We start from the raw sequence: 27960 nt of genomic DNA, 5'->3' as shown, positions 1-27960 counted from the left end.
ATTTCGATATTTCGATATTTTTTACATCCTTAATAGTGAATCGGTAAAGTATAATAATAATAAAAAAACGTTGAATATAATAATTTAACTGAGTGAGTTATTTTATTTTCTTGGAATTTAACCAAACGAATGGAAGCACAGTGAATGTCAGTGAAATAACTTTACAGCGCAGATATAAATATGGTGTACACAGAAATAATCATCACCTCCGTCATACAAAAAAGACATCTACACACACATATATATACACATACACATAATATGATATAAAACATTTCTTTTTATTTGTTGTTTCTTTATTTCGAGAAGGCGATTGCAGAGAACAACAGCACTCCCGCTAGCTTCTGCAAACAGATAGAAAAGGAGAGAAAGAGATAGATAGAGAGTGAGAGAGAGAGAGACGACAGATTCAGGAATAGCAGACAGCGAGAGATTTTAAAAACAAAGAAGAAGAAGAAGAATTATTCAAGTTTTTTATTTTTTATTTTCATTTTTTCGCTCAAATCCCAGAAAGAAGAAAACGATGTCTGATGCCTTTATGTATGCGTGTATGGATTGATAAAGCTGAATTTGTAAGCGACAAAGAAGAAATAAGCTCATAATTTGATGCTTTCGCTTTTGCTTCTCACTTGCCTTTTTATTCTTCTCTTTTCATGTATTTTCATATTGTCAGATTTTATTTCTTGAAATTAATTCCGATACGGGTTTTTCATTTCTTGATGGATTTGTTCGCAGAATCAGCAGTTGAGTTTACTGGAAATCGACGACGATGATGATGAAGGAAGAGACATGGGAATAAGAGTGGCTTGTGCAGTTACCTCTCACTCACAAGATTACAATTCGATTCAATTCTTGGACAAGGGAACTTCGTCGAATCCTATGTCCCAGGATTACCACCAAGGAATCTACAGTTTCCCGAATGAATTCGAGAGATCACAACAAGAACAGCATCAGCAAGCTCAGCAGCAGCATATAGCTCAGCAGATCCGAAGGGATAAACTGAGGATTCAAGGCTTCGACCCGCCGCCGCCGCCGCCCTTATTAGGTATTGAAGAGAAGGAATCAGGTGTTGTGCTCCCAGTTTACGAAACTGTCGGGATGTTATCTGAAATGTTCACTTTTCCGTCGGGAGGCGTACCTACGGCTACTGAGTTGTTGGAAAGTCAAATTTCACAGAGTTACCGGAATCCGAGGCAGCAACCGCCTCCCACCGGAGCAGCTTCTGCTGCTGATTGGTTCTTACACCGTCAAGGGATGGTAGTAGGCGGTGGATTAGGAGATTCCAAGAATCAGATTTCGAGCATTAATGCGGATCCAGCAGCAGCCATGCAACTCTTCTTGATGAACTCGCAGCAGCAAAGGTCACCTTCACCGTCTTCTTCCCACCATCATCCTCCTCCTACTTCCTCCACTCTTCATATGCTGCTTCCCAACCATTCTTCTTCACCTAATTCTTCCAATCTCCAAGTCTTTCATGCCGCACCGGGAGCGGCTTTCGGTCAATTCACATGGGTTCCAAACAGCGAGGATGAAACGAACCCTAATGAAATTCCGGGAGTTATTGAAGGACAAGGGCTTTCTTTATCTCTATCCTCTTCACTTCAGCACTTGGAAGCGGTGAAGGCCGAGGAACTGAGGATGAGAGAAGGAGGGATGTTGTGTTTCGGGCAAGGCGTGGGGCCCTCTAATTCTGTAGTACAGTATCAGTTCAAGAATTTGAATTCCGGAGCCCCCGCCTCCTCCTTGCACCTGCAAGGCGGAGTAGTTGGTCAGAACCACCAATTGCAGGTGGAGTTGGGGTCTTCCTTGGGAGCGGTCAATATCTTGAGGAATTCAAAGTACGCCAAAGCAACCCAAGAGTTGTTGGAAGAGTTTTGTAGCGTCGGAAGAGGCCAGTTCAAGAAAAACAAACTAGGACAGCAGAATCACAACAGCAACAACGCTAACCCTAGTTCCAACCCCAGTGGGGGCGGGGCAGGCGGCGTCAATTCTTCCTCTACTTCAAAAGATCCCTCTCCTTTGTCAGCTGCTGACAGACTCGATCATCAAAGGAGAAAGGTCAAACTAATATCCATGCTTGATGAGGCATGTAATCTCCCTTTCCCTCTCCATTTTGCATAATAATCATTGTTTTCATTTAGTCCAATTCTTTATAATAAAAACCAACCGGGGACATGGAAAATTCCGGCAACCTCTGTGGGATATTTTATTGCCCGCGGCCAATTAATGGAACATGCTAATATAAAAAATCAATTTTTATTACATAAATGGTAGAAATAGTGGGGCACAATTAGGGAACTCTAGCTGGATTATAAGTTGGTGAGTGACCACGAGACTAGACAACCACCGGGAGTGTGAAATATTCAGTTCCATCTGATTAGGTTCATTTCAGTTGACTACTTGACATAATGAAGCTGCATTTTCTTCCATTTCTTGTTTTATTTTTTTTGGGTTTCCTTCCAATCATACAATACTTGTTTATTCAAACAATCTCATAGAAAAAAATATGAAATCTTGTTGGCTATATCGCCGAAAGATTGCATTACAGATGAGACATAGGATATTTTTCCTTCACGTCAACAATCATTTCAGTGTACTAACTGATGATCTGATCCCATATATAAATATATATATAGTTACAGTTACTATATATTTCGAGTCCAGATCTAATTATTTTATTAATAAAATGAAAGAATATTAAAATCATCAAACAATTATTAGCAAAATAATTTCTGTCCAAACATCTCATCATGTACACTTTGAGTAGTGGCAAAGTATTCAAGAATTGATATTTTGCAGGTGGATAGAAGATACAGCCACTACTGCGAGCAAATGCAGATGGTGATGAATTCGTTCGACATGGTGATGGGTTTCGGGGCGGCAGTGCCGTACACCTGCCTCGCTCAGAAGGCCATGTCCCGCCATTTCCGGTGCCTGAAAGACGCCATCTCCGCCCAGTTGAAGCTCACCTGCGAGCTGTTGGGGGAAAAAGATGGCGGCACGTCGGGGATAACAAAAGGCGAGACACCTAGGCTGAAAATTCTCGAGCAAAGCCTGCGGCAACAAAGAGCATTTCATCAGATTGGAATGATGCAGCAAGAAGCATGGAGACCTCAAAGAGGCTTGCCCGACCGATCTGTCAACATTTTGAGAGCTTGGCTTTTTGAACATTTCCTGCATCCGTACGTTTTTCTTGCCCTTTCGTTACACATTATCTACAGTAATTTGTAGTAAAAAAAACTAAGTTTCTTTCTTTACTATGGGATCAAGAAAAGGAGTTAGTTAATCACTAAAGATTAATTATTTTTGTGGGATTCCGTGATAAGGCGAAATTCTTCATGATTCTTGAAACTCCGCCTGGGAAACTGTTCTGACTTTTTCTTCCTTTATTTTTTTCACCCCTTCAATTCTTTTTTACTTGTGATTGTCGTTTAAAGGTACAGAAATGCAGCCCCTGATGTTGTTCTTTCAATAAAAAAAGCTGAAAAAGATTGTTGTGTTGTTTCCTTCCTTTTTTCCAACCCCTTTTTTCTAAAATTTCTCCTGCTATAAATGTCATGTAAATTTAAGTAATATATCATGCAATAAATTGATGTTAATTTTGACCATTTAATGCTGCTTTGACCAGATTCTGACCCTAGCATATTATGTCCTCATTAGTCTCTATAAACGGTCATTATGGATCTACATGGGGCGATTAAATAAAGAAAAAAATTAGTATATTTGCTTGTTTTAAATAAATACATAGCATTTAGAGAATACGATGAATGAATATGTCAAAGAAAAGAGAGCAGAGACTGCAGCTGCCGACTTTAATTCGGAATCTTTTTCAGCCATTGCTGCAACTGCTCTGTTCCTCCTAGATTGTCCCGCCCATGCAGCAACGAAAAATGCTAAAAGAACCAAGAAATTTTGATCCAATTACGTACAAATCTCTCTCTTTTTGTTGTACAATAAATCTAAAATTAGCCTAAAGTATGGTCGTCAAATTACACTGTTTGGGCAAGAAGGCTTCTATTTTCTGAATCTAACGTCGTTTTCTTCCCTCTGGATCATTTTTCTCAGGTATCCAAGCGACGCAGACAAGCACCTGTTGGCGCGACAGACTGGCCTATCGAGGAACCAGGTATTCTTTTTATTATCATCACATTTCCAAAACCACGCCCTTTCCATTTGCTCTCTCTTTCACATATTAGCGGCCCAAAAGCGGGTTTTCCATATTTTGAGCATCATTTATTGCTCCTGTAGAGGGTTTGTTGAGGTAGGGGGCTCGTGGGTGTTGGCTTTGCGAGGATTTGTGTCATTGTTCTGTGAATTTTTCTTGTTTCTGTTGGAGAAAAACCTATCTTTTTTGTCCCTTATAATGCTTTCTTTGGATTCTTTTCCCGGAAAGATAAATTTTCTGAAACAGAGAAAAAACAGCTGACTGTTATATTTAGGGTCAGATGGAAATCAGTCAATTACAGTACAGTAGAGTAAGACATGAAAATTTTCCAGTGTTTAATACATTTATATTTTTAAGTACAGCATACACATTCAATGATCCCACCCCGTTACAGTCTGTTTTTTGTACTGAAAATGGTGGGATTTGATTATGCAACGAAAGCTGTGGATTAGGTCTTTCTTGGAATCAACCCTAAAAATGACACGAACATGCATCTACTGTACGTTCTTGGACGCATTTGTTACTTCTTAATTATTCTTGATTTCTGCCTAATGGATATACCTACATCGCATTTACAACTTACATCATTAAATTCCTTCTTGTTGTTATGATCATGGTGGACCAAACCTCCAACGACATTTGCAATGGGTAGCATTAGAGTTCAAGTAGATTTTAATTCTTTATGTTTAAACAACCTTAAATCGATGGAGATGATTCACCTGACCTATAAACATTAATCTAAGTATATCAAAATCTAGTGCATGCCGTATCCGGATTTACCCAAGCGACGGACCAAGAGGGATGACCGTCTTGTCCTAGGATTGCTGGGTTATATATATATATATATATATATATATATATATGTATATATATATATATATATGTATGTATGTATAATGGGAGCGTTTTAAACTCATTTGCGTTGAATTGCAATGAATTTATTTAATAGTTTATGGTTGTTTTTTTACTTTGTTATACATATGTAAATCCAGGTTTCAAACTGGTTCATAAATGCGAGGGTTCGGTTGTGGAAACCCATGGTGGAAGAGATGTATCAGCAAGAAGCCAAGGATGAGGTAGATCCGCAGCGGGACCACAGCGGCAGCAGCAGCACCAGCGCTGCAGCTGCAGGTACCAACAGTAACAATGCACAAACTTCAACGCCTCACGCCACCACCACCGCAATTACTCATCCGCCTGCACCCAAAAAATCTCATGAAATCAATGCCCCAGAAAGCGACCCTTCATTCATCGCAATTAATAGGCAACGCTTCTCGGAAAACCAAGCCAGCATTATCAACACAAACAAAACTGCCACCACGTCGTCGGCGCAATCTTTTCCGGCCATGCAGGAAACTGACTCCGGCAGCACACATCAACCCGGAAATGGGCGAGTTAATGACTCTTCCACACTAATAAGGTTCGGGGCGAATCCGAGTGACGTGTCCCTTACTCTAGGATTACGTCACGCCGGAAACTTACCGGAGAAGAGCCGGTTCTCGATCAGAGACTTCGGGGGATAGCTGTTAGAACACCATCAAATCATTATTATACAAACGCTGCATTAATAAGATAATGGATTATAATATAGATCTTGCCATATTCTCAAATATGCTTTATAATTAGTCGTTTACGATAAATTGATCAAATTGTTTGAGAATGTACAACATCGTGTTGCCAAGGTGTACCATATTTTACTAAAGCACGTACGTTCTATATAAATTTTGGGAAAATTATTTTTAGTTATAATCCTTCGGCACATGTTTAATGTATATATTTAAAGTGTACCATGTGATGGCAATTGATTATAAATTTTTATAGGATATATTATTTATATTCGGGAAAATAATTTTTTGTTATATAATCTTGTTCATTTTTGGATTTTAGGTACTTAAACTTTGGTCTTGGTACAATAACTTTTAAATTATGTCTATGTTGGTCTAATTGTTGAACGAACCGGACATGTTGAATAGTATTTTTCGACTCCGATGTCAACAATTTCCAACGTCACATCAATATTTCGATGTCTTGTCAGTGCTACGATAAAATAGGACTAAAACTAAAAAAAAACAAAAATTATTGCACCGAATGTCTCTTGTGAGACGGTCTCACGAATCTTTATCTGTGAGATGGGTCAACCCTACTGATATTCACAATAAAAGTGATACTCTTAATATAAAAAGTAATATTTTTTTCCTTGATCACCCAAAGAAGAGATCTTTTTCACTCGTGAGACCGTCTCACACAAGTTTTTGCCAACTTTATATTTAGTTTCTAAAACCCAAAATGAGATAACGTTGTGGACCAACAATATTATTTTCCTTTACATTTCAAATTTTGTCGATAAGACATGTGAGATATTTAATATGGTGGAACTTTTCAAATTAACAAGAGTTATGTGTGCAAAACATTTATTATATATTGCTTATTAAATTACTAGTCTAAAATATTAATTTCTTTGTAACGATTTGCTTGTCTCGTCTCTATAATGCCATTTCCACGCAACAATGAAAATAAATTTTATTTTATTTTGTAACATATGATTTTCTAGATGTTCAAAAAGAAAATTCTCAAGATATATTATAAAAAATCTAATATTTGAAAAACATTAGCAACCATTATATTTAACACCAAATTATTAACTTTAATTAATTCAATCTATGGACGTGATTAAACCACAATTGTATGTTTTTTTAAAATATGCAATGATTAGAATTAAGGCATATATGCAAAGCATGACAACTACCCTTTACCTAGTTGCTTTTTAACCGTGAATCAAGTTTTTTGATATTAACTACAGCCATCAGTATCTGAATCCACCTACCGAGTACGCATATGTCAAGATCGTTGAGGTGATGACACCCACCTATTGGATTGTAAAAAAATTTTACGTTTCATAACATCAAATAGGTGAGTGTCACTTCATCGATGTTCAATATATGTGCACGGTTGGTGTGTTATATATCAAAGCTTTATATATATATATAAGGAAAGAAAATATTTAACAATTTAAGTAATGAGTAATGAATGTTGTTCAATTAAGAATTATTGCCTCAAACTCCTATTTATAAAAATATCCTATAGATATTTCTTTGCCGCGATGAATTTTCAGACTCATAAACCACAAATCATCCACCATTTCGTAATCTTTTTTTTTTCTGATGTGATGTTGACACAATATCGACATAGAGCTTACATAAACAATACCATGTTGTAACTCCCAACGACCAAATATTAAAATTGCTAAAATTCGGGTGAAACAAAGATCCAAAATTGCAAAAATGGAAATATATACAAAGAAAAAAAAATGACAATTTTTTCCTCAAACTAATTCGTGGCCTAGCTATATGCATACATTTTTTCGTTTCCCATACAATGATGGTCCAGCAGGAAACCTAAGATGTCTTTGGACTGAAAATTAAATGTTAATGCAGTCAATTGTTTTTACATCTTAACTACCCAAAACATATATATTGAATTCGCTGTCGGAAATTAAATAATTATGTACAAATGGGAGGTCATAAATATATATATATATATATATATATATATATATATATATATATATATATATATAGATATATATAATTTTGATATATTTTTTTACCAACCGTCTTCATCTATGTGCATGCAAGGGGTGGCGTTGTTTATCAACATAAAACATATAACAAATAGTAAATTGTTGAAAGTACAAACACATAAATATGTTATATCATATATATCATATAAAAATATATTTAATATAACAACATAAGTTGTTGAATTGTTAAATAGATTCTAATTTTATCTGTCAATTATTCTGTTATATCAAATATATTTTTTATTTTTATAATATCAAATATATTATTCACTTTATTCTCACTTTATGTGGATTCTGGCACGTGCATCCTAGGAACTAACAAACAATTGAGAATGACAAAAACTAGTGTGAGACTGTATCATATGTCGTATTTTGTAACCCGTCTTACAGATAAAAATTTGTGAAACCATCTAACAAGAGACCTACTCATTGAGATTAATTTCTTTGCTGATACTTATAAATAGTTTGATACTTTCTTATTTTTAAAATATAAGTTTGTTTATTTTTCTCCATAGATAAAAAAATTATTAAAAAAGTAGATGTGCAAACAAATTTTTTTTATCTTAATTTAATTTATTTAAAAAATGATTGCACATCTTCCAACACTTAGTTAATAGGAATAATTAGTAAAATAATACCATTAAATGTAAAAACCGCATAATATATTTAAGAAAATAAAAAAAAATGCAGTTTATATATTTGGAGCTGAATAAGTATCTAATTTTGTGTCCCCTAAAACTATACCTAAAATTAATGGGATGTTTTTTTTTATTATTATTTGAAAGGTAATTTATACTGATTGATAAAGCATTAGACCGCAACTACCACTTTATTCACGGGCCCATAAATTGGATTGGTTTGGGCCTAAACAATTGGACCCTTTTTAAACTATCAAATGCCTTTTCTTATATTTTCCAATTTCACATATTAAAATATTTTTTTATTTTGTTTTTGTTCATGGAATTTGTTGGAACATTTTAGATTTGATTATAAAATTCAATCGTAGCCGATAAAATACAGCAGATCGATTGTTTGCTTTTGATATAGAAAATATGGTCAATCAAGATGATGTACAAGCATTACTGAATATCGGAAATAATCATTTATGAGCATTCAATTTATTATCGTACTTAACAGAGCATGAATTCAACAAATCAAACATTCAGAATGTTTGGTACACTATTTAAAGAAAACAAATTCTAACTAATTGACAGACTAGTGTCAAGCATTTAATGTCACCTTCTACTTTTAGAGTGTGTCAAATTATATTCGATAATTTAGACAAATCCATTACGTATCATGATTCGACCAATTTATAGTCGTTCGTATCCGAACGTTTGAAGATCATCTACATAAGGCTATTTCTTTGTCTTTAGCAAGATACACTTACACGATCATTCTCTAATAACTCAAAAGGATTCCTGAAATTATCAAAAGCACATTCTAAAGTTCATATCAGATCTTTTCAGATATCATATTTTTTTACTCATTTTATTTGTGCTTGTACTTTATGATTTGAGTAAGTCATTATAACTAACATAAATAGTCTTTCTGTCCAGTAGTCTTTTCATTGTGAAAAGAATTTGTACTAAGAGTTTCAGTAAGCACTATTAAGTCTTTCTAAAGTGGATGTTTACAGAAATTGTAAATATCAAAGTTTTTTAGTGGATGTCTTCTGGAAATTGGAAAAAAAGAAAACATAAAAGACATTTATCATTCGAACTTCCAAAAACAATTATTGTTTTATTATTATTATTGTCATTATTGTTCACAAGGTTCGATAGCCTCATTCTACATTACTCATTAGCTATTGATCTTTAAGGTTGAGACCAGATTTCTACTACTAACACCAGCGGAGGTCACCAGTTCATTCGAAAAAGGAAGTTAGCATTGTGCTCTATTCAACCTCCACCCTAAAGCACATCCTGAAATCCTAACATAATTGAATTTTTTTGTGTATATATATATTATTTAAATTTATTAAACAGTACAATTTTCTATTAAAATTTCCGAAACTAATTAAAAAACTGACTGAGCCATAAATTTCGGTAGAGATATAAACGAACCAAGCCGTTCGCGAACTATTCGGAGCTCGGCTCGATAAAAAGCTTGTTTGAGTTCGTTTGTTAATCATATCAAACCAAGCTCAAGCTCGATTTTGAGCTCGACAACTTAATCAAACCAAGCGCAAGCCTAAGCGTATTCGGCTCGTGAGGTCGCAAACATGTTCGTTAATAGGCTCCAAGCTCGAACTCGGCTCGTTTAGGTGGCTCGTAACTCGTAAGCTCGAGCTTGACTCATTTGTTGAGTTGACAAATAAAAATATTAGTACTAATAAAAGTTAAACTTTAATGTCTAATATAAAATTAGTTCATAGATATATTTAATTTTAACAAGCTCGAATCAAGCTTAAATTCGAGCTCAATTGTATGTTTTACGAGCTCAAAAACGAGCCGAGCTCAAGTCAGGCTTGTTTGTCACGCCCCGAAACTCGGGATTTGACACCGGCGTCGTTTAACAATCACACAATTGAAACGACCAGCCTCGTAGCATAGTATAAACCGAAAACCAGTTTATTATTCATAATTTCTCAAAAACAACTGTCTTTACAACTGAAATAAAATAAACTTGCGGAAACGTCTAACATAAAATTGAAAGTACTAAAATTCAAAAAAATAATAACATAACTAAACTAAATCGCAAAATTCACCATCTCCAAAATTGTTCAGATTCTTCTTCGTCAACCTGTTCTTCGGATTTATATGGGGAAGGGTGTAAGGAGTGAGTATTTTGGGAAATACTCAGTAAATGGAGGATATTGAAAACAACATAAACATTTTTTTTCAATATTTCGAAACATACATAAAAATACAACATGCTTTTCATAATCGTAACATCGTATCCGTAACATAGTAACACCTGCGATTTTTCACCTTTCATGGTTTACTGATATCAGTCCCTAAGTTTTAATCCTCTAAGGGGCGAGGCCATAAAACAGTTCTATCCCACTGTTAAGGGCCATATGTTGGAATTCCATACATTTTCAGGGAATTCTCACAGTGCCAACGTATAAACGTAACAAGATTAAAAACGTAAACGGTGTTCAACCGAATTTTTAAAACCAAAAAAACGAAACCTTCAAATGCATAAAACCGAAATTTAAAACAGCTCACTTACCTTAAATTCTTGAAAAACTAGGGTTCTTCGAAATTCCTACTTCCCTGGCTGGACGGTGGCAGCGCTTCGCTGTACTCGAAAATTCCTAAGGAGACTAGAGGGAGAATTTCGAAATTTATGTGTGATTTTTGAGCTTATACGGGTCCTCATATTTATAGGGGTTGGCTGCTATCGGGATCGAGTGATATCGCGTTGAAATCTGACTTAAATCTTTTATCTTGAATCGTGATATATATATCCGTGATTTGGCTGATAACCGAATTCCAAATCTTTTATTCCATACAAATTTCGAAATTTGCATATATATATACACTGATTAATTTCGAATTCTAGAGATTTTATTATCCTTTGTTTGATCTATCCCGGTATCTCAATATCAATTCAAATCTTAGACATTTACCTACGAATGTTCGAAATTTCTTAATAAATCCTTGAATTGATAACCCAAAAATATCTTATATTCTGAATGATTTAAATATTAGTATCCAAGATTACACCATCAAATTATTAATCTAATATTATTCTGATGAGATCACGATACTTCAAAATCCCGGGTTTTACATTGTTAAATATGATAAACGAGCTATTAATAAACCAAGCTCGAGCCCGACTTGATTAACATGATAAACAAGCTTTTAACGAGTCGAACTCGAGCTTTTCACAAGCTTAGTAATTTCAAGACAAGTCGAATTCTAGCCTGATGATAAAAGCTCGAATAAAGCTCGAGCTCTATCAATCTTAAACGAGCCAAACTCAAGCTAGATGATAAAGCTCGAATCAAGCTCGAGCTGCTCGATGCTTGAGTTTGAATTAATCTTAAACGAGCCAAGCTCAAGTCTGATACTGTTCGGCTTGGTTTGGATCATTTACATCCCTAAATTTCAGTTTATTTAGTTTGATTTAAATGATTTTTAGGCTGTTTAGATTTTGATTTTTGGTAATTTTGATTTTTCGTCGCATTTTTAAAATTAAAAAATCATAAAAAATGAACAGATGTTTTACATTATATATATGAATTATTATTGGGAGAAATGTGGAGAAAGATTGATGAGATGTACTAACATAAAATAAAATCTTTATTCATAAAATGATGGATAAAATGGAAAAGTGTTTTTACTCTAATGGTTGAAATTTTATTATAATATATAGTATTATAATATAATATGTTAAAGCAGTAAAGGTTATATTTATCAATGCAAAAAGTCGTGGACTTAATGTAAAATATTAAATTGATAGATTTTTAATATTACATTATATTAATCATGTTATTATATTTTAATTATATTTATGTAAATTGTTACTTTTATTTAATTATCAGATATTTGATATTCTAGAGATTGTAAATGAATGTTCATTTTTACTAGTAAATCATTAGTAAAACATACAGATTAATTTACTATTCAATTTATCACCCAAAATCTAAACTTAACCGAATTAACCAAACTACAATACAGAAAAAAGAAGAATAAATATCTTGTGAGACAGTCTTACGAATCTTTATCTGTGAAACGATCAACCCTATCGATATTCACAATAAAAAATAATAATTTTAACATAAAAAATAATATTTTTTCATGGATGAACCAAATACAAGATTTGTTTCACAAAATACCGTAAAACCATCTCACACAAATTTTTGCCGAAAAAAGAAACCAAAGTAAAATAAAATGTTTATTTTTGGATTAGATATGTGAAAATTTAAATCTTGCATGCCCCTAATGCCATTTGAGTGTTGTCAACTCCTAATTCTCCAGTTTTCAAAGAATAACGTTTCAAAAATATATTTTTTTTTACAAATTTGAGGTACCGACTTTGTTTGAACACCTTGAACTAATTGAACCAAACTAAGTTCCATAGAACCATTGGGAAGGAAAGCAAAATGTCATTCAATTATTCATTCATCTTAATTTACAATTAGAAAAACTAAATCATTATATTATTTTTAGAAAATCTTGAATTCGACAATTACTATTATGCAACACACCAAGAGGCAATTATATTTAAAAACTTCATACGGGGACTGCAAATTTAAAGATCAAATTAAATAAAAAAAAGCACAAAAAGATTCCAATTGTGACTGAAAACAGCAAGATTCTATTGCTCAACTTCCATCTTTGAAGTTGATGTCCTTAGCCTATCGTCTCCCTGCTGGAGAATCTCAAATTCCGCAAATGGCCGGATAAAAGTCCTCCTCCACCACACTTCGAAAGCTCGCTGAAGATTCGGGCAGTCCTCACCGGACTTCAAAAAACTACCTAGCCAAGAGAGCAAAATGCTTTGCTGATCCTCTAGAGGCAGTGTGAGGATTGTCCTGCCTAATCCTTCCTCCACAACCGTACGATCAAACGATCTGCAGCCATGTAGCAACCACTTGTAGTCGTTGATAAGTGGTTGTAGCCATGTTTGGATCAACAAATGTCGTGTATCTTTAGATGGAAGCAGCTCCCCTCTTCCGATTCCTACAAATAATCTTGCTGTAATCGAGCTAACATGGTGGCGTATCGGGGTAGGAAGTTTTGTGTGAAGCGAAGACAATTCTTGCTGAGTGGACCATATCATGGCAAACTCGTCTGCCGCTTGTCTGCTGGCCAGTATATCGAGTAACCATATGAGGTTATCTGATTCGAGAACCAGTAACTTCACCACTGGTTCCCTGGTATCTAAATATTTTTCGCGAAACTCGGGCTCAGCAGCTTGTCTGAATAGAGACACCAAAGACTGTAAGGAGCTTTTGCAAGAAGTGTAGACAGTTTCATTGCACAAGTGATTCGAGCCAGAAGAGGTGGGAAGACACTGGTTTTCCTTGAGGAGTTTCAGGACAGTGGATTTCATCTCACGCCGCCCCCTTTCCTTGTTGCTCTTCAGAACTAGATCTAATATGTGACAAAGGGTGTCTTTTGGTGGATCTGAAAGTTCGGGAGAGACTCGTTTTAATACAGGTCCGACTCCTAATCCCTCACCTTGGAGACTTGAGACCAAAGACACCACCTTTTCTTCTTCATCTTCACCAATCCAAGGGACCGCTTCCAAGTACTCCAAACATGATTGGATGCACGAAATATAACCGAGTTGTTCAGCAATCTAAAAGAGATTTCCCATCAGAATTACAGAATTCGTTATAAATAGGGAAATAACTTAATATCTGACTCGGAATAATGGAAGCCTTAGTAGTATAAATTCACGATATACTTGGTCAAAAGTAGTCTAACTGAGAATTTGTCTTTCACCAACCGAAACATATACAAGCTCAAAGCCCAGAATTATTTATAGATTAAGAAAAATTCCAAATATAAACTATCACAAAAACATCTTTCAACCAGTATCTAGCTAAGACTACAATAGAGAAACATATTTCGACTACCTTAAGGACGCGTAGCACACGTGAAACATTCTGCTTGATCAACTGTGGCTTCAGATCTTTACAGTACATCAATCCAATAGTCTCAACATATATCTCCACATCTTCGCAGTCCTCGATTTCAAGACAAGGAAAGACAGGTTGCTGTTTGGATATTTCGCTGGCAAAGTAACTACTATTTTCCAAGAGTACACTCCTGTGAACACACAACTTCACAGAAAGTCCCTGCTTTCCTAGCAAAATTAACTTCAAGTCACTCGTTCCAGGTTCGCCAAACTCAATTCTCACCTTCCTAGGCACATTTTCAAGCTTCGGCCGAGAAGCTCTCTCATTCTTCACCGAGGCATTATTATTAAGAACAGGTGCATTGGAACTTTGTGTGCTTTGTTCCTCAGTAACAAGATCTGTCCTCCTGGACGCACTTCCGGACTTTTTCAGAGTCGCGGAGGTTTGTTTTTTCTCAACCGAAGAAGTACCATGGGGAGAAGGAGATGATCTGGTCTTGTTCAATGGAGGTTGTGTCTTTTGAGTCTTTTGAAACACAGCGGGAGAGGGGCAACACCAAAATCCTTCGGGGGTCACAGCAATTGGAACATTCCTAATTTTGGTTTGACCTTGTTCTACTCTTGGAACCCTTATTTCAGACATGTTCAAGAACACTTCAAATCCCCGATTAAGTCAAAACGGATCTTTTACTAAGGAAACAATACATGAACCCCCCCAAAATCGGAAATATGCTAATAACTCGAACTAGTTTGTCTTCTTTTCTTTGGTATCAGTAAAGATGAAGAACAAAAGGGTCCAAATCAGAACAGGGAAATGTCTCACTCTCCATTCACGAGAAAGTTGAAAGAAAAGATCAATCAAGAAAATCTAAACCACGGCCCTGATTTTCTCTCTTTACCAAAGGCAAGAGCGCCAGAAATCAAAAGGCATTTGCTCTCTAGAATCTCACAAAAGATTCAACATCTGAAAATCAAGAATGCAGCAACTTCACATCAACTAGGGCTAGAACACAATTTCTACAAGGTAGAAAGTGACAAACTAATGACCGCAACTTAAAATACAAGTTCTAGTGTTAGAAATACCAAAATAAAAGGAAGGCTTCTCAGTAAAAGTCCAACAGATCACAAAAGAAGCACAAAGATTGAAACTTTAAACACCAATTTTCAAGAAATTTCATCGAACTAAAAAAAAAGCAAACTCACCAAGAAACAGAGAAATCTGAGAGGGTTCTCTGAGAATCCCATCTCTTTATCACTTTACTCAATGACCCATGAGCCACTGAAACTAATTGAAGAGAGCTATCATGTCTAGCATAAAGGGAACTACTTTAACGGGGACTCAACACATTTTTTCTTTTTTATTATTATTTTCCCGAAGATCAAGAATCCTTGAATAAACAATTTGACACTAGCAAATAGTTTGTGCAAGGAGTGGTGTAAAACAGGCTTGCTGATGCCTGTTTCTAAGCCTGTTTCTGTAACTTTGAAATCTGCATGTGACTCTGTCTGAAAAATGTTTTCTTGATTTGAACTACTAGTATATGTTTTATGATCTCATGCTATTTCGCAAGTACACACAAAAACAAACCGAGAGAGAGAAAAAGAGAGAGGCAAGCATGCAAGAGGAGATGGGTTGCGTCACATTTCAATCTTGGTTTTGCTTTTTGTTCTTTATTTTATTGTGCCTCGTACTCTGTAGAATCAGACGTAATCAATAGCTTTTGCTCGAAGACACCGTAGATTACAAGCCACGTCTTTTGGAACATGAGTAGTCTAAAATACCCTCTTTTTGTGGGATTTGTGTGTGCGTGAGATGGAAGGAGTTGCTCTTGAAAGCAACGGCTCAAGCCTTTCTTGATTGAATATTCTTAATCAGACCACGCCTAGCAATTATGATGCCTCTAGACAGATACCACAGCAGTATAATATGTTGTTATTTGATGTTACAATACGTAATACCTGTTGATGTGTAATCGTGTAATTTACTTCCCATATACTTATCTGACATCAAAATCTTAAATTTTATAGGTGATATCAAGTTTGAGATACAATTGTGCTTGTATCATATATTATTTTTTAAAAAAAAATTGTAATATAATGTTAAAAAATAAATAAACTTAGAAATGATCATCCCTCTAATTAAAGGACAAGAATTACAGAAGTAAAAGCAATTGGGTATGATAGAGTAGACCCCATGTTCACACATCTCATGGAGCGGTTTCAAATTTCTTTTGACTTTCTCATCTTTTCTTGCATTATTATTTTAGAGGATGGACCAACTATGGACCATTTTGTTGCTGTAAAATTGAAACAAAAGAGCTAAAAGGGGATGGTGAGTAAATTATGAAAGTGAAACAAAAAGGAAGCATCTTCGAGACTGTGAAAATAATTCCTTGCATGAGATGGCATTCTCCTAATATTTGCCCCACGTTGCCATATCTTTCTTTCATGTGGACTATATCATAGAATCTCTGATACACCAATTCAAATTAAATTTGAACAAGAAATAATTAAATTATTTTTCATGTTTGAGGGAGTCGGATATATCCAATTCATGATTCTTGGAAGCCATCATCCAACAATAAACCTAAAACTCGTCCAGTAGTTTCGGACAAGCAAAACCGGTTCAGAACCATCAGAGATTCAATATCTTTCCGGTCCAGGGCTGGCTCAAAAGGGCTGCAATAGGCTTAGTTAAACAGAAGCCGAGGATCAGATTGAGACCAGGCCAAATTTCTTGGTTATGTGCTTGTTAAAAGCTCAATGTTTCTGCTGTTCAAAATGAATCCAACACAATAGTTGGAAATTATTGGAAAGGAAAAAAAAAAAATATAATCACCTCCTTCTCATCATATTTATGCAAAAACTGGAAAAAAAGGTATGGACATACGATTACTTCTACATTTCATTTACTAATTAGTACTTAGTATGAATTCAGTCTATCATCAACCTCGTTATAATGAGCAACATACGTTAACATTACCAGCCTAACGAAGTTCCAACAGGAAAATAACATCTGAATTTTCAGAGGAAAAATTTAGCAGGGCACTACAAAGAATCAAAGATAGAACTATGCAGTTGGCTTATTCCAGTATAGGAACAGTTCAATAAAGTCTTCCCCTGCAGTTGGAAGCTCCACACAGACACAAGCATCCTTCTCCAGGCAATAGCTTGTAACGGAAATCGTAAGTCAATTCCTCCCCTAAAGATATCTGCTCGATATATTGAAGATTCAAAGCGTTAGAATACTACAAACTTAGAGTTTTTTCGATGGAGGCGGAATAATTTTGCTTCTTGTTAATGATTCATAAAGTTTTGATTCATTGGAGGAAAGGCTGAAGAATGCTCACATCTCGGTTGGCGTAGAGACCAATGTGAGCGAGCTGACTATCCATGCTTTCAACGAGAACTTGATGATTCACAAGATTTGGTGAGCAACTAAGAACAACATAAGAAGATCAAATTGGTGCTGAAAGAGCAACATATATGGATATCGCATCAAGATCACATCTTTGATCTTGGATAAAAAACTTGGGTCGATTTAAAAAAAAAAAATTAAAATTTCCAACAATTTTATCCCATAGTTTAAACACAATCAGATCTCAAGCGAAATTTGAAATAGAATGGCAGATTTATAGGATTTTCAATTTAAGAAACAACTGGCTTTGAGCTCAATGAGGAAATATATTCAAAAGATAACAAACTAAAACCTTCCTCACCTGTGATTAATGTAGCGGGAAATGTTGCCATAATTTGTGGCGTCAACTACATACGGGACCTGCCCTTCCATTAGTCTGCTCATATCATTAATATGAGCATCAATCTCATAAAAATATCTGCAACCTTCTTTACCGTACCTGCTATCCAAAAAGCAGGGCAACGTTTAAAGTTGTCAATGACAATTTAAAAAGTAAGATCAACTGGTGAACAAATTTGATCAGCTATTTAAAAAAAAAACCTGTTTCGTCTTTCATTTGCTTCCTGCTCCTCAATTACCTCACCGATATACTCGCATACAAAAGTCCCACGAAGAATAGCTTCACGTGCCCGCACTGCCCAGCCCTACAATTCGGATGCATAGAGTTTAGTTCGATACTGAAAAAATTCCAAGCAGTTTCCGAGAGTCACCTTTTTTTCCGTTTTGAATATTTCCAACTTCAGTTGAACTCCATTTTGCAAAACCCGGTTTTGACAAGCTCTACTACAGCAGCACCTTTGATTGCACTCGTATACTAGATACCCCTCCTGACAATTCAGGAAAGAGCTTCAACGTGTTATGCAGATAGCATCTCCATGAAGAAGCACAAAATAATAACAGCATCATCAACCATTAAACGAACTCAAGTATTTGTTGATACAAAATACAGTTGACTAACATTAAACTTACATCACTCGACGGTGTTATTAGCGAAGAGTATCACGGTCAACTAAGACGCAATTACGTAATGTGTAATGCAAACATGTAACAAAAGTTTGGGAATATCAACTTTCATAATTTTCAACTTGTACAACAAGTAGATTTCTGAGGTGAATGCCACACTATGTAATCTGTTATCTGTGGAAGAAATAGACAGAACAATTTTGAAATGCTTTGAATATTTTTGTAGAAAACATAGTCTATTACTCTATGTTAACGCTATACCAGTTAATCAAATAGTAAGTATTTGAACGACTTTGGAAAAAATCTAATAAGCCAACAATCAAACCCAACAGCCAGATTATTATGCAAGGGTTTCAGGAATAGAACAGTTATCAGGGTACAACAACCATCATAAAGAAGTGCTCGAGAGCATCCAAATTGCACAAATGGGAAAAAAAATCACTAGCCAGGAAGAAATTGTTGCTTACCTCCAAAATAATTCGACCCCGCTCATCATAAGCAAACCTTCCATTCATAGACTTTCCATAAATATCTTTGGCATCTTCATAATCATTGTCAAATAGGTAGACATGATCACATGTTGCAGAAAAGCATGTAGAATGTGCACAAGAACAGCCCAATTGTAAGCTCTGGACAATGTACAGATTTGAGCATTTCGTAAATCTGGTTAGAAAACTAGAATGTATGTGCGTTTTTAAGGAGCTCTGTTAATATTAGTTACAATTCAAAAAATAACAAGAAAACACTGTTAAGATCAGGCAGACCCCATCGTATTAATCTGCTGCTCATATGTGAAAAACTGTAGGAGCATGCCGGTGCTCATGATACAGCGAATGTAATTGCACAAAATAAAACAAGAAACAACTCATTTACGATCAACTCTTTCGCAGAGAAGTTGCATGAAGATACCTCTGCTTCAAGAATGAGAGATTGATCGATTAATGACTTTGTAATGTAGGTAAAGCTTTCCCATGGAAAGGACTCGGAAATTTGCTCATCAGGCCCCTCCGCATTCAAAAGATTTTCTTCCATGACACAAGCTATTGGAACCGATTCCTGTCCAAAACTTATATCATCACATAAAATGATATTTTTCTCAGAGAGGTCAAGAGAAAAATGTCGGGAATCAATAACACAGTGACATTCATCCATTGTCCACTCTGACGTCATAAGATGCGACTGAATAGATCTTCCCTGAAATGTGAAATCTGATGTGGTTACCAATGGTGACAAAATTGGTGACCTAACGCAAGGGCTGCATCCTTTGGGACATATGAAGCCCTCCCGATGCCATTCCACTAAAATGTCGTGATCACTACACAGTTTGGCAGCTTTCAGGTATATTCTTTCTGGCAGATTTCCATAACTAACCTCCAATGATGCCACAAGGTTTACCTTGCAGCAAGCTGATCTTGCAACTGATAAAATTTCTGATATACTAGGTTGCCGTTTTGTTTTTTTAATTTCTGAAAATAACAGTTTAGCAACAGCTGAGCACTGAGAATCTGCCAATCTACCAAGAGTAGAAGCCTCAGGCACACTTGATTGAACCATGATATCCAATGGGTTAACTAACTTCGATGGGAAGATGCCTTTTTTCAAGGACTGCAATCTATTCCGGATCTTATAAGATGCTGAATTCAAACCCCTTTTAAATCGTGGCCGTGTCAGCCTCCTTGATTTTAGTTTATGGGCATAAAATTGAATTCCCTTCTTAGTCAAGCGAGGACCAGTAGAACTCTGGCCCATGTGAGCAGCTTGATGATGGCGACCAAGATCAGGCAGCAAATCAAATTTTAAGCCACAAAACCGACAAATAAATCTTCGTGTGCCCAATTGATCCTCCGCATTGGAGTGCTTCACCGGAGCTTGCTTCTCTGGTTCAACTTTCTGCGAAGAAACTTCATCTTGCTTCAAAGTAGCATTTGACAACCTTAAATGGGCGGGGTGACTTGAAAGCACGTGCAACCATAACTGGTCATGATTCCCAAAATGGCTACCACAAGGAATACATTGTAAAAGCATGCACTGCTCAACAAACTCCACGTGATGCCTCTCCTGCACATGAGCTTCCAAAACCTTTTTATTAGTAAAAGAATCCAAGCATATTGCACAAACATAGCCCCTGAAAAGCCATTGCATTCTTTCTTATGGCTATTTATCCAGTGTTCACCAAGCACTTGATCATCAAGAAACTTTTCTGAGCAAATTTTGCACTTGATAACATTTTCGTCATTTCTATCATGAGACGTCAGCATCGAAACTGGAACCAACTCTTCGATAGTTGGTGATGCTTTCTCTATTCCCCCGACCACAAAGCCCCAGAGCTTTCTCAACCTCTCTTTTTCATGGTGCACCAATTTCATCAGAAATTCCCCAACCCTAGGATCTTTGGAAGCCTCAGAGATTGCCCATTGAAACTGTACTTCTTTGGGTACTGGATTTCTCAAAGACAATATACTTTTCAAAAGCCTGTAGAAGAGTTCACATGCTTGGTGCAACTGCAATTTTTGCTCCCTGGAGTGACAATCTTTTAGCAGATCTATGAATACTTCCTTCGACACAATCCTAGTCTTACCATTCCTAGCTCGCTTAAGCCAGCTAGGTATATGTTTCTCACAGTATAAAGAATGCCGTTTTGGGATTTCGAGGCACGGATCATTTTCAACTTGGGGCCATGAACCTATGCACTCTACCATCTCATCGCTGCTGTGAGCCTGCTGAAGCTGCTCAGGTTTCTCTATCATAGTGCTTGCTGAGATGAAGCCTTTTCCCACATCTAACATTGGATCAACTTGGGAAGGAGTTTCAGTCACTGGCTCAAGCACAAATTGTGTCAGACTTTTACTCACTGGATACATGACAGTTTCCTCGCTTTTTCTTTTAACGTTAGGAATAGGAGATGTTGTATTCTTACCATCGAGTGGCCTATGTTTCTTGCAAAAGGAAGAACCAATTAGAGCTCTGTGTTTGCATTTAGTCCCAAGAACCGTGGTACCTCCACACATAGGTGAATCAGCAGAATGCATTGCTTCAGCTTTTGCTGAATTTCCAGCAAAACGAGAAGCCAAATGCACACAGCAATATACATCGCCTTCATTAGCATACCGCACGCACTGCCTTCCTTTAGATTCTATGAAAGCTATGCATTGTCGATTACGATCTCCTGATTCCTGGAACTTTGGCATTAGAGAAGCAGCAGGGGTCATTTCCACGTCTTTAGCCTGAATAACTTCCACATTTCCGGCCTCGACAATTATATCATCCCATTTATCAGAAACACATCCAGTATATACTGCTGGGGCAGTTGCATCCTGAAAACTTAATGTAGTCTGAGCCTCAGAATTGAGGGCAGAGCAGTTTACAACACCATATCCATTGAAAAAAGTAGAGTTGGTTTCAGAAGGAGCAGAAGGATGTGAACTAAACGCATGTGTATCAGCACGACGAACCTCAAGCTTAGGTCTTTTTCTGCTTATCTGAAGCCCCCCAGTCAATGCATCATCATTAATAGGCTCGTTTGAGCCTACAGTAGAGCATATAGGATGTGAAACTGAAAAACACTTCATCACCTCTTGTTTCCAACTCTTCCAATCAGATCCCAACTCCATCGGTGCTGCTGAACTTGACCTAGAGTTTACCTCATACCATAAGATGGAGTCGTTCAATTCCTGAACCATGAATATATCGAAATATTTTTCTCAGAAATCTGGTGGTAAAAGATAAAAATAAGAAAGAGCAATTCACTGCATGTGAAACAGGAGAAATCAAGATAAGATTCTCATTTTTGAAATCCTATAACAAGGTAATCAACAAAATTATAATACCCAATCCCACAGATGGATGATGCACCAAGGATGGCCCTCAGAAAGAAAAACAACAACATTAAAAACCATTACAAAGAAAATGCATGAAAGTTAACCAAACTCATCATATTTGATAAAAACAAGAATTTAGATTTGGTTCAGACTTCAGATCCATATATCAGAACAGTTACGTAAATGTCTGTGTTCAAAGTGTACTTAGGTACTTGTGCTATCAAGAATTTATTCTATTTTAACTAAAACTGCAGATTATAAGTTATCACGATATGCAGTGAGCAAGGTCAAAATGAAAAAAACAAGTAAAACATCAAGCCGTGTGTAGATACTACAAGCCAAGTTTTTAATGGGGTAAATGATTACTCTGGTGAGGCTAATTACGACAAAGTACACCAGATTGAGTGGTTGTTTCAGTTGACTCGGATACTATTAAACCTGCACCAATGACTTTCATATCCACAGACATCTATGCATGATTAAAACTTGTGGCTTTGGAAGTACCTCTTTAAGCAATTCCACGCATTCAGCACTGTCTGCATTCTGACATTGTTGCATCCAAGGCTGCAAAGAATGTTGAAGCCAATGTGAATTCAGGCAGCTCTGCAGTATCATCTGAAAAATAAAAAAAGACAACCAGATTTTGACATTATGTTAACCAGGAAAATAATAAACACTGCCAATTGGATGTTGAAAGAACATCAATTATCTCTCTCTTCTGTCAGCTAAACTGCTTCTATCCAAATTTTTACATATGGTACATATATAAATAGAATAGAAAACAAAATCTAATGAACACTCAAAACTTGGTAAAGTTCAATACATTTGAAGTTTTGTATCATATTGGAAAAAAATCTATATCCAGGGACCATACTGAACATTCTAACAATAAATTCAATGAATCTTTGCATAGGATAACAACTAACTTGTTTAGGGTAATTTTATGGGCAATTAGAAATTTAGAAATACATCATAAGCAACTATCCAACATAAAACATTCTGTAAATCTCAAACCACAAAATGGGGAGAATAAACAGGGGGCGATAACTTGAAGGTGCGCAGAATAGAAACATATCAAAAAATGGATCTGAAGCTACAAAAAACCGCAACAAATTTCAGCCCAAATAATTAGCAACAATAGAAACTTGTAGCTACAACATTCTTTAGATTTTTATTCACAGCCACAGTAGCCTAAGCTTAACATCAACTTCTAAAGCTGCAGAGTGAATCGTAATAGCAGAAATAACTATAGCTACCTTGATGTAAACTCCACATATGAGGGAGAAATTAATTATGTATATTTTTTGTTGTATACATAATAAATGAAATGAGAGAATTTTTTTACATTTTGAAGCTTCAAAAGCATCCTTCCAAGATCAGAATAAACTTTACATCGTGAAGCCTCCATTGCGAATTCCTTCAGAACCATCACATCACGAGCAGTCTCAACCAAAGCCTAGATTGCCATGAAAAGATCTTAACACAAAGTTCAATAGCAGCAGAATCGACATAAAGATAATAATTAATTATATTCGCCAATCTGAAAATCCCTTCACACACACATGCTTAGAAATGTATATTAGAAAACAAAAATAAATCAAGGATTAACTTCAAAAGCAAACCTCACGGTACAACTGGTCAAGAATATTCAGCATGCTCACAGCCAGCTTTTGCATAATAAAACGACGAGCAAGAGTTAAATCTTTCACCATTTTCAGACCAACTTTGTGTGTTTTATATGCAATTGGCTCCGGATATTCATTGATTGGACGAACAAGTAGCACATCTGCCCAAGAATAATTTCTAGTCCGAGGAAAGAATATCACAAGATATTGTTTCCTGTGGTGAGTTGGTTTTGCTTTCACAGTCAATAATGGCCAGTCAGCCCTTGCACATCTAATCCCTGATTGCCACTTCCCCCTCCACTGCAAGTGTCAAAGCTGAACAGTTAGCATCAAATAATCTTCAAATGATTTTTCTTTGGAATTTTCATAACCACAAGAGTAAAACTTCATTAAAATGAACTCGTGGTAGAAATATTACAGGGATTTGAAGAAAAAAATTGGTCAAGCAGTCATAAATGAGAATTCCTGTGGTATATTGCATTATTAACCTTCAGAATAACACGTGGAAAAAAAACACATTCTGCATTTTAGATATGAAACCTTGAGTTCAAATTTCATGAAGCTTGAAAATAAATGTTAGGCATTTATGCCAATTAACATGATCATCTTGCACTTTTAAGTATTTTGAGAAAATTTTAGCATTGTTGACGTTGAGATTCTGAAGTTAGTGGGGTTACATTATTCTACTTCGGAAACTTCTGATCATTATCAGACCCTAAAAACAACGTTGGAAATTAGCTTATTTTCTTCAACTTAGAAACTAGATCCGAGAAATCATGCCGAGCTGGCTAACAACTATAATGAACACTGGATAGAAACTACAACATATATATGAAACTGCAAAAAGGTTGGTCAAAGGAAATAGAGTTATATGTACCTTCACCCAAACTGCTTGGGCTTCATCTAATTCTATATCTCTGATTTCAGGATGGCATAATCCCTCTTGCTTGTCATTTGGCAATCCGCTTTCACCAGTTTCAAAAACTATCTGACAGTGATCTAAGACAACGTCAGGTCCAGAAAAATGATCCCTGTGGTCTAAATGGTCATGTTCAGAATCATGGGAGTCACCGGAGAGATTTTGGCTGTCAACATCAAAATAATTATACATATCTACATTAGAGCAGCCTTCTGAAGAAGGAAATCTCTCCAAAGTAAATTGACCTCCATCCTCCCCTAACTCATGAGATTCAACCTCATTTAGCACCACACCATTAGCTTTGAGATCTTCTTTCCCAGCTTGTTCTGCATCAAGGAAAAATTCCGATTTTCCATCATATTTATAAGCTCTTTGCAAGCCATGTTCAGGACGATCAGATTCTCCAACATTATGTGAACCGGTACATGGGAGCGTTTCCATTGTTTAAAACTAAAAGTTTTAATGTTAGCTTGTGTCCATAGAAGGAGTTAAACCAAATTAAACCTGCAGCCAGACACAGAGTTTAAAGAAACTCAAACGAGTATATAAAGAAAATGTTGATGCAGCTGCAAACAAAAAACATTTTCCCATAAAAGATTGGTAGTTTTGAGGATTTCCCATCGATGTTGATACTTACAAGCTTCCCATGCATGCTTATGTCTGAGTTAAAACCATGAACATAATGCAGAGGAACTAATATACAATGACAAGCAATGTAACTTACCAAATTCTTCGTCCCAGAAATTTAATTATTATCTCTGCGACTAAATTCAGAGGCGGACCCACACTGGGCTGGTCAAACTTTTACAAAAAAATCAACTTTTTAAAATGATAAATTCCACCATCAACATAGTTTCAAGGCACCACACTCCTAAAATCATCACTCGTAATGAAACTATATCTCTAATCTCTATCCACACAGTCCGAAAAATAGCTTTAAAAAAAGAAACAATTTCAAGAAAAATAATTAACTGATTAAAAATAGTTGGCATTTAAACGAAGATCTCCCTTCAAACATGCCATATAAGTCAGACTATCATCTATATATAGTTTTCCCAATAAAGCTCTATTTAGCATTTATGTTGTTCCAGCTCATTGCGTGGAGATCGTGCCCGAACTAAAACTCACCTAGAGATGTCCCAAAGTCAAAACAGGCGTAAGTTGAACTTGTATTGAACACACCCGAATAAAATGCAGAATCAGAGGAAAAAGAATTCAAAAATTTAAAAAGAGAGAAACAAATCACATATATCACGAGACAAAATAAGAAATGCTAATAGTATTACACTTTTAATTTCAATATTAGTTCTTTGAACTGAATTTCAAGAATCACATGCAAAGACCAAAGATTTTACCCAGTATGCAACATTGCACCACAATCCCTTTTCAAATACCCCAAATTATAAGCACCCATCAGCTTAAAAAACCCTAAAGATCATCTCATTTGAAGCAGAAAATTCAAACCCTTAACAAATCAAATAAAAGAAAAAAAAAATTAAGACTAGCACTACAAAATTCAAAAAACCCAAACAAAGATTTTACAAGCCACAACACGTGGAAAAAATAAAATAATAATAATAATTCTTGAACCCCCTAACGCAACAGTAAAGTTACAGTCAATGGCACAAAAAATCTTGACACGAACCCAATTTAAATAACCAAAACATAGATCGATACAAGTTGTTTCCTTTTTCTGGGTCACCTTATTTTACCTGTAATTTGGATGGTACCACAAGGAAAAAAAAAACTCTTGGCTAGGCCACGGCTGTATTATGCAATGTTACCATTAAACATGTCACAGTCATGTCAACTGTACCCATATACATAACAATGGGAAGAAGAAAAAAAATAAAAAATAATAATAATAATAATTTACAGACGAATTCAAACCGTGTAGGTAATGTACCTTAAAGAACTATTGGATCACCATAAATTTTCGAGGTGGGTTTATTTTTTTTTTTTTGACGAGAATTGCAAATTTCGACTAGTAATTTATTTTGGTACTGATTATATGTGAATCGTGCGAGTGACCAAATTCACATTGGCTGGGGAAATTGGGTACGTAATGTGACCGGTCTAACATGAAAACAGGGGCAAAACAAAGAGAATTAAAGGGTGCGAGAATGGCAGATATTCGGTGAAGTTGGGGTACGCGGAAATTGGGAGGGAGGGTGAAGCAAAAATTATAAGTGAAAATGGGGAGGACGGATTTGTATTCGTAGATTGAAAAGTTAGGGCTAGAATTTCCTAGGTCCGGGGGAAAATGGAACTTGTAACGTGGTGGGGGTAGATTTGTAGTTTCGTGTCAATGGATTAGGGACAAATTAGGGAATTCGGTGGAATGCGTTTGGTAATAATACAATTATGCACAAGGATTCCAAAAGGTTGCACTAATTTGGTAACATGAGAACATTAGAATTGGACATAGTTATAGGAACATAGCATTATATTGAAGCTATCCTATGTTTTTTTTAAATTTTAAACATATTATAAATATATATTTTTTAAATGAGATCTTATTCATTAACTTTTGAGCATTGAGTAAACTTGAATATGTACAGCAACTTACGAAATACATGATAATATATCATGTTAACATATAGATCACGATATACATACTCAAGCAGAAAATATTATTGTAGATTTCGAATTTGAGATATCGGTTTCAAGGTTCGCACACTCAACTAACTCAGCTATCTTTAATAGATAACTAATATTGTTATTAGTAAAATTATTGAGTAAATGTAGAATAATATTGAATAAATAATGAGGATATGTTTGATTCGACTGATTAAATTTGAGATATAATGATAAATTATATTTTTATTATTTTTAACAATTAATACATAATGAATAAATAAAGATACCAAGTATAATATTTTACCTTCAATTATTAGATTAATGAAATAAATAATTATTGATTTGTTTGACA

General features: G+C 35.6%; 3 protein-coding genes across 4 annotated transcripts; 1 reads left to right on the top strand and 2 right to left on the bottom strand.

Annotated features, from left to right (window-relative positions):
- Nucleotides 1–273: 273 nt before the first annotated feature.
- LOC140806203 (BEL1-like homeodomain protein 4) lies at nt 274–5878 on the top strand. 2 transcript variants are annotated; one of them, XM_073162720.1, is made up of 5 exons: nt 274–540; nt 736–2085; nt 2800–3182; nt 4066–4126; nt 5158–5878. In XM_073162720.1, exons 2-5 carry the CDS (start codon nt 790–792, stop codon nt 5686–5688), a joined length of 2271 nt encoding a protein of 756 aa, XP_073018821.1. In that variant the 5' UTR covers nt 274–540; nt 736–789; the 3' UTR covers nt 5689–5878. The 2 variants fall into 2 exon arrangements, with proteins under 2 accessions (XP_073018821.1, XP_073018820.1); XM_073162719.1 differs by having other exon boundaries at nt 274–572.
- A 7015-nt stretch (nt 5879–12893) lies between these two features.
- On the bottom strand, nt 12894–15976 carry LOC140806202 (BTB/POZ domain-containing protein At3g50780-like). Its single transcript, XM_073162718.1, has 3 exons — nt 15489–15976; nt 14284–15249; nt 12894–14003 (listed from the first exon to the last, which is right to left on the bottom strand). Exons 2-3 carry the CDS (start codon nt 14926–14928, stop codon nt 13017–13019), a joined length of 1632 nt encoding a protein of 543 aa, XP_073018819.1. The 5' UTR covers nt 14929–15249; nt 15489–15976; the 3' UTR covers nt 12894–13016.
- Nucleotides 15977–17067: 1091 nt separating this feature from the next.
- On the bottom strand, nt 17068–27271 carry LOC140806201 (histone-lysine N-methyltransferase SUVR5). The gene is given in 13 exon segments (XM_073162717.1): nt 17068–17497; nt 17636–17723; nt 18005–18142; nt 18244–18347; nt 18414–18530; nt 19134–19295; nt 19576–20807; nt 20810–22337; nt 22989–23099; nt 23830–23940; nt 24107–24409; nt 24987–25532; nt 26935–27271. Coding segments are annotated over 12 exon segments (4485 nt in total). The 5' UTR covers nt 25470–25532; nt 26935–27271; the 3' UTR covers nt 17068–17389.
- Between the last annotated feature and the right edge of the window lie 689 nt (nt 27272–27960).

The sequence above is a fragment of the Primulina eburnea genome, chromosome 11 (genome assembly GCF_022965805.1).
Source record: "Primulina eburnea isolate SZY01 chromosome 11, ASM2296580v1, whole genome shotgun sequence".
NCBI classification, from domain to species: domain Eukaryota; kingdom Viridiplantae; phylum Streptophyta; class Magnoliopsida; order Lamiales; family Gesneriaceae; genus Primulina; species Primulina eburnea.
This window is presented reverse-complemented; position numbering and strand designations above follow the sequence as displayed.